Source organism: Anguilla rostrata, chromosome 3 (assembly GCF_018555375.3).
Source record: "Anguilla rostrata isolate EN2019 chromosome 3, ASM1855537v3, whole genome shotgun sequence".
In the NCBI taxonomy this organism is placed as follows: domain Eukaryota; kingdom Metazoa; phylum Chordata; class Actinopteri; order Anguilliformes; family Anguillidae; genus Anguilla; species Anguilla rostrata.
The window spans coordinates 67364225-67371724 of NC_057935.1; the positions used below are offsets into that span (position 1 = coordinate 67364225).

General features: G+C 54.8%; 1 protein-coding gene across 1 annotated transcript in view; it reads left to right on the forward strand.

Annotated features, from left to right (window-relative positions):
• The window catches only part of pard3bb (par-3 family cell polarity regulator beta b), a 273730-nt gene that overhangs the window by 85467 nt on the left and 180763 nt on the right, over positions 1-7500 (forward strand). The window contains 1 exon segment of the mRNA XM_064329842.1: positions 2137-2240. Coding sequence (XP_064185912.1) covers positions 2137-2240 — 104 coding nt within the window.

Genomic DNA, 7500 nt, shown 5'->3' on the forward strand with positions numbered 1-7500 from the left:
GGTAAATGGTAAATGGACTGCATTTATATAGCGCTTTTATCCAAAGCGCTTTACAATTGATGCCTCTCATTCGCCAGAGCAGTTAGGGGTTAGGGGTTAGGTGTCTTGCTCAAGGACACTTCGACATGCCCAGGGCGGGGTTTGAACCGGCAACCCTCCGATTGCTAGACAATCGGTCTTACCTCCTGAGCTATGTCGCCCCGTAGAAACAGGTAGAAACAGCCTGTGTCATCCTGCTGTGTCATCTTACTGTTTCTGAGGTAGAAACAGCCTGTGTCATCCTGGTGTTTCTGAGGTAGAAACAGCCTGTGTCATCCTGGTGTTTCTGAGGTAGAAACAGCCTGTGTCATCCTGCTGTTTCTGAGGTAGAAACAGCCTGTGTCATCCTGCTGTTTCTGAGGTAGAAACAGCCTGTGTCATCCTGCTGTTTCTGAGGTAGAAACAGCCTGTGTCGTCCTGGTGTTTCTGAGGTAGAAACAGCCTGTGTCATCCTGGTGTTTCTGAGGTAGAAACAGCCTGTGCTATCCTGCTTTGGCCCTCACCTGCCATGTTTAAGCTCTGATGGCTGAATTTGGGTCCCCCTGAATGGAGAGCCCCCCCAGCCCCACCTCTTGCTCTCGGGGGGGGGGGGGTCCTGTTGCTCCTGGGGTGTAATGGGCGTGATTTGAGGCGGCTCTGAGTGAGCAGCTGGAGCCCTGGACTGGCAGAGCGTAGCCGCGCGTCTCCTTGCTGTCCGGCCGGCTCGGGGGGGGGGGGGGGGGGGGGGCGGCCGAATGGGGGGCGGATCTGAACCACCGGAGCCCGTCCTGATCGGCCCGGTGACAGAGAACGGTGATCCAGGAAGCTTCTGGTTGGTGGGGGGGGGGGGGGCTGGGGAGGGTGGCGGGGGCCGGCAGGGGCGGGGGGGGCAAATGGGGGGCGGATCCGAGCCACCGGAGCCCGTCCTCTCCGGCCCGGTGAGAAAGAACGGAGATCCAGGAGGCCGCCGGGTGGGGGGGCGGAGCTCCTACTCTTATCGTGATTGACAGCTGCCACTCAGACGCAGCCTGTGCCGCCAGTATCAGCGCTATACAGCAGCGCTCTCTACGCAGAGACGCAGAGACGGCGAGCGACGCGTGCAGTCTGAGCCGTCCTGGTTTATGAAGGGATAAGTGCACGCTGCAGAGCGCCTCGTGCTCCTCCAGAGTTTCTGTGGCGTAGGTGAGTGAGTTCTGTCAAAGAAAATAAACGGCGGCTTGTCAGAGAGCGAGCCGGCGGAAACGTTTCGGCGCCGAGCGCCGCGTTCGGGAGCGCCGCTGCGGCGGCAGGCGCTCGTTAGCTCTGACAGCGCGACGGGATCGGCGTCGGCGCGCCGCCGCCCTCCCTCTGCCTCGCCTGCAGGGGGCGCTGTGTTGGCGGCTCTGTCCCGCGCTGGGGATCATTAGCGCTCGCTCACAGACTCGGCTGAGCTGCTCGTTTGCATAAAGCGGCGAAGGCGAAGCCGACAGTCGTTCGAATTAATTGTCTGCTCTAACAGAAATTTCCCTCATCCTTTTATTGAAAATGCACCCAACGAGGTGGAAAACAAGATGGATGAACGCAAACAGCTTCCTTGGATTTGTTGCCGCTGTGTCATAATTGCTTACTCTAACACCCACACACACACCTCTGAAGATGCGCACACACACACACACACACACATGCAAATGCATGCAAGGCACACACACACACATCCCTCCATGGTACACTTAAGATTTAAGGTTCAGTTATAGTGAGCTTTTACACAATCCTTTAAAATCTTTGAAAAACTGAAAACTGAATTTTGTTCCTGGGGAGTCGTTGCAAACGGTGTGAAAATGGTCTCTCATAAATGTCAAGTGTGCTGCTTCTGCTAACAAACTGGATGGCTCACTGGCTCGAGCATTACACTGGTAACAAACGTCACCAGTGATTGGTGCTGTCTCAGAAACCATTTCCCCCCCACAATGCATCTGCAATATGGCGTGCTTTCCCGGAAATTTGAGTTCTGCAGCAAATGACAAAATCCTGACATAAAACCAGAAAATGTGCTGGAGAATGTAGATGTGGCTTCAGTGTGAACATCCTGCACCCTGTACTGAGCTAAAACTGTGCTGTGCCCCCCCCCCTCTGTTCCAGACACCCCTCTGCTGGTGAGGAGCAGCAGTGACTCCGCCCTCAGCCCCCCCCTGGAGACGGGACCCCCCCACCCCGAGGAGAGCAATGGCAGGCCCCCCGCCACGGTGAGAGAGGGAAGATGGTCGGAGATAAGCAGTGATGTGAAAATCCATGGTGATCAGAGGGAGGGGGAGAGAGAGAGAGGGAGGGAGGGAGAGGGAGAGAGGGTGGAGGTGTGTGGGGAAAATCCATATTTCACACCATTTGTGTTCCTGATGCTTTCCAGTGTGAGCTTTTTTCCCCTTATTAACCACACAGTTACTGCTCTCTCATAACGCCAACTGCTCCTGGAGGAACACAGTTGCATTAACGAAAAAGAGAATCGTCTTCAGTCCCGTATTAATATTTATTTATCGCATTTTGGGAAGTTGACAGTGGGTAAATGGGTGTTTTTCTCTGCAGACATCAGGTTTTCTCTCTCCCTCTCTCTCTCTCTCTCTCTCTCTCTCTCTCTCTCTTCCCCTCTCTCTGTGTCTGGGTTAATGGTCTGGCTGGGAATAGATGGATTTTTTTTATTACCTCTCTGTTCGTTGCTGGGGTCTTTAAGTCTGGCTTTTATAGGTGAGTGGTGTGGGGGGGGGGGGTGCCTCTCTCTCTCTCTCTCTCTCTCTCTCTCTCTGTAGCCGGCCTGTGTGGAGGGCCTTGTGCCGTAGTGATGAGGAGCACTGATCTCTCCCAGTAATGCTCTCTGTCTGCACCAGCTGTGCCCCGCACCCTGCCCGCCACCCCCCCCCCACCCCTCGCCCATCTTCACAGCAGGTCTCACCTGTCCAGAGCACTTCTGTCTCGTGCCCCCCTACCCCTTATTTGAACCGCATTTAAAACACACCGCTGTGCGTCTGAGTAGGATCCGGCGAAGCTGGAGCGAGCGGAGCGATGGAGGGTTGCGTTTCAAACAACCGCCCTGCTTCCCGTGAGCAGAGAAGAACCCAGGAGCGTGTTGGTTGGCGGTGGTCGTCAGGCCAATTCCTCCGTCTGTGGTAGACCAGCGTTCCCTGGCTGTCTGAGTCCAGGTGTGTACTTCCTGGCTCCAGAACGTTCAGAATTTGGTTTGCATGGTAACTGAGCGCATGACTGATGATGAATGACTGATGCAGCGATGCCGGGGAGGGCAGGCCTCTGCTGGCCTTTGAAGAGGCCGTTTCCTCTTCTGGTTTCTTAAATTCAGCCCGTGGCTGTTATTGATGCTTGTTTTTTTTTTTTTTTTTGTTCCTGGAGAAGTTGTTTTGGAGGAGGAACGAGGGCGGGCGCATTCTGTGGGTATCAAGTGACGCGGCCGTGTTACGAAAGCGATTTTCGGGGGTTATTTACGAGCAGGAGCGGGGCGAGCGGGGGGGTCCTCCTGCAGATCCCCCCCCCCCGGATCACACACGCTCCTGGTTTCCACGGCGTCGGCCTCGCTTTCATACGGACGCGGGCCGCCAGCTACGCTCCCGTAACGAAGATGGATCGCTCCCTTTCCTTTCTCCGGGGTCAGGGGTCACGCATCTGTCCTGGGGAGGGGGGGGGTGCAGGAAGCGGCCCTCTCGAGGGGTGACAGGCGGGGGACATGGAGACCCCCCCCCCCCTTCCCCCTGGGGGGGGCCTGGAGCGGAATGTTGGGGCCTCACAGTGTTCTCTCAGCGTTCCGGAACACTTCCCGGGCTCTCCGGAACACAGCGGCCCGCTGCCCCGCCTCCCCCATTGTCTGCGTCCCTCCCTCCCTCCCTCCCTCCCTCCTTTCTCTTGTTTGTAAATGCATTGCGCATTAGTGTGGGGTGCTTGTTTTCCTCTCTGCTTATTTTCTTCAGGCCGCCCACACCTGTGGCCTCCTTTCTCTCTCTCTCTCTCTCGGTCTCTCGTTCTTTTTCTCTCTGTCTTGCTCTCCTTCCCTCTCTCCTCTCTCTCTCTCTCTCCCTCTCTCTCCTCTCTCTCTCTCCTCTCCTCTCCTCCTCCCTCTCCTCTCTTCCTCTCCCTCCTCTCTCTCTCTCTCTCTCTCTCTCTCCTCTCTCCTCCCTCTCCCTCTCTCTCTCCCCTCCCTCCCTCTCCTCTCTCTCCTCTCCTCTCTCTCTCTCTCTCTCTCTCTCCCTCTCTCTCTCTCTCTCTCTCTCTCTCTCCTCTCTCTCTCTCTCTCTCAGACGCGAGCGTCGCTTAGCAGCCCAGCTCTCCTGTTTTCATCTTATCGGAGAGAATTTGTTTTTCTTTAGGGCTTCTCGCACCTGCGGCTCACCCCAAGCCCAGGCCTTACACACACACACACACACACACACACACACCTCACACACACACACACACACACACACACACACACACACACACCTCACACACCACACACACACACACACAAACACAACTGGCCTGGCCCCAAGCTAACCTCAATATACCCTACGCCCATAACTTTGCACAGCGTGACCTTTCTGTTGGTAAACAGGAGGCAGAGGTCTTTGTGAATAGACTGAACCTGGGCCTTTGTTTGTTGTTTGAGTTTTGGGGGGCGGGGGGGGCAGTGCAGGTAGCAGGTGAGGGTACATAAGGCCGTATGGGAGATGGGAGGTAGAAGGGGGGGGGGGCGGGCGGGGGTTGTGGGGGTTCACGGGGGATCTCTGATGGTTTAGTCAGGTGCTCAGTGCTGTTTGTGGACAGTTCACATTCCATTGAGCTTTTTCATGTGGTCTCAAGACCAGGCGCAGAACCACAGGAGTCTCAGGCTTGTTGTTCCAGGGGGGGAAAGTATGTTTCCAAGGATCGAGTCGTGGAATATCTGCACACTTCCCTTGTTATCATTTCAGTGCTGACACGTTCAGAAGTGACGTACGAGTGTAAATTCATAAAAATAAGCATGTTATCTGGGTCTTTTTTTTTTTCTATATGCGTTTCTTCGTTTTGGATTAAGGGCTGATAATCTTAGGAGATAATCTTGAGCTTGAGCTAGTTAAGAGTGCTACGGTGTACAGATGAAAGTGTATTTATTCATGGTCTATTTTTTATTTATTTTTTTGCTCTATTTTTAATTCGGTTTATCCCTCGTTCTCCTTCTAGACCCAATTAGAAGCCGGTCCTCGGTCTTGTTTTTCTCCCCGGCCCTCCGCTTGTTTGTTTGGTCTGAGGGAGCGGAGGGACTTTGGACCCTCTGATTGGGTCCCTGCGCTCACCTGATCCGGTCCTCATGGTCATCTGATTGGGTCCCCACGGTGGTCAGTCATCACGACCGCAGCCACTCGGGAGGAGACAGATTTTTTCCCCCCCTTTATAAGCACAAGGACCTGTGCTTATGCAGAGTAGGGGCTTCTGGGTAATTCCTGACATATCTCCAACTGGTCCTGACGGACATGTCAATTACAGAGTACAGTTAGGAAATGTTGTTCAGAGGATTTTTTAAAAAAGCTGCCGGTTTACTGGTTTTAGAATTGGTAGGAAGGTTAAAAAGCAGCAATAATTTGCATGTCTGTGGAATATTCATATATTTTCCTTCTGCCATCTCTGGGTTGAATTCTGGGTGAATGAATAGAGGTACATTCAGTTTCTAGACGGGGGGGCAGTAGGTAGACAATCCCACGGGGCCCCTTTTGACCGACTTCAACTGTCATCTTCTAAAACTTGGCCCTCACCCCCCTGCCCCCCCCCCAGCAATGCTCAGGGCCCCAGTCAGTTCCCTGCCTTGTTTGTTCATAAGATTCGCCTCCGAGTATATTTTGGTTCCATGTTCCTTAGCGAATCAAAGCGCTCGTGTTGGATTTATCTCTGTAGAGTGCCTCCCCCAATCCATTTTCTGTTGCGTTGTTCGCCAGATCGATCCCACGAGTAACAGGTTGGTGCGATTTCATCTGGCTTTGTTTCAGAGGAGAGAATCCACCAGGTCAGGTGGTACGTGATGAAGAGTTCCTTTTCCGTCAGTTCGCCAGGGTGTCCTCTGATCCTTTTTCTGAAAATAGCGCAGTTAAACTTCTCTGATCCTCTCTGAAAATAGTGCGGTTAAACTCTGATACCGCACGTAGCTAAATACCGCACGTAGCTGCCAAGGGGCCCTTGGAAACCTTTCCTCTCCACAAACAGAGAAAACCCAATCCCTTTCTTTCTCTCCTCCTTTCTCATTCTCTGCTCCCTTTCTCTCCTCCTTTCTCCTTCTCTGCTCCCTTTCTCTTTCTCTCCTCTCTTTCTCCTTCTCCCCTCCCTTTCTTTCTCTCCTCTCTTTCTCTCCTCCTTTCTCATTCTCTGCTCCCTTTCTCTTTCTCTCCTCCTTTCTCATTCTCTCCTCCCTTGTCCTTTCTCTCCTAAGGCCGTGTTTCTGGAGCGCACACTGTTCCTCACGCTGTAAGGCACATGACCTCGCCCTTGGCCTCTTACAGGTGTGCTGCGTTTCCACGGTAACCTTGCGCAGCCGGCGGGCTCCAGACCTGTTCTGCGTTTGCGGCGCGGCGCGTTGAACCCGATGGCGGCGCGGCCAGGCTCCCGCGGTGCTGCTGACACGCCGCCAATGTCACCGCCGCGCCGGCTGCGCATCCCTGCGCCTTTTTACCGGCCCTCCTCGCAGTTCTCAGCTTCGGCGGCGTAACCACGCCCACCGGGGTGGGGGGGGGGACCCCAGCAGGGCGGGTCGGGGCTGGGACAAGGCCGATCGGAACCACCCCTCTCTCTCGAAAATGGGGTTCCGCGGGGCGCTACCTGCCCCGGTGGTTCTCATGGTGGTTCTAGCGGTGGTTCTAGCGGTGGTTCTCATGGCGGTTCTAGCGGTGGTTCTCATGGCGGTTCTAGCGGTGGTTCTAGCTGTGGTTCTCACGGCGCTAGACATCTCATTATCCCGTCATTTCATCTCCTCCACACCCAGGGGAGGCTGCCGTGATTGGCTGGCTGGCTGGCTGGCTGCTGCCTCTTCATCGGCAGCGGCGGCGGCGTCTGACACACTCATCCTCACGCCGCTCTCAAATCACTCTCCAAAGGAAACAAACGCTCAGATTAAAATTGCTCTATGCTTAATATAACATCCTCTCATTCACAGCCCTCCAATTAGCATGGGCTCTGCCAGCGCTCTCAGGCGCGCCCCCCCGGGGGTAATTAAACTGGCAGCTTTCACACCGAGGAGGGGCTGCCTACGCTCAGGACGAGGGAGGAGGAGGGGAGAGAGAGAGAGAGGAGAGAGAGAGAGAAGAGAGAGAGAGAGAGAGAGAGAGAGAGAGAGAGAGAGAGAGCGCGAGAGAGAGAGAGGGAGAGAGAGAGAGCGCGAGAGAGAGGGAGAGAGAGAGGGAGAGCGAGAGATGCCGGGCCCGAAACGGGACCTGCAGAAATCCACATATGTGTGCACGGGTACACGCGGGTACACGCAGACATGCACACACAGGTACACGCAAC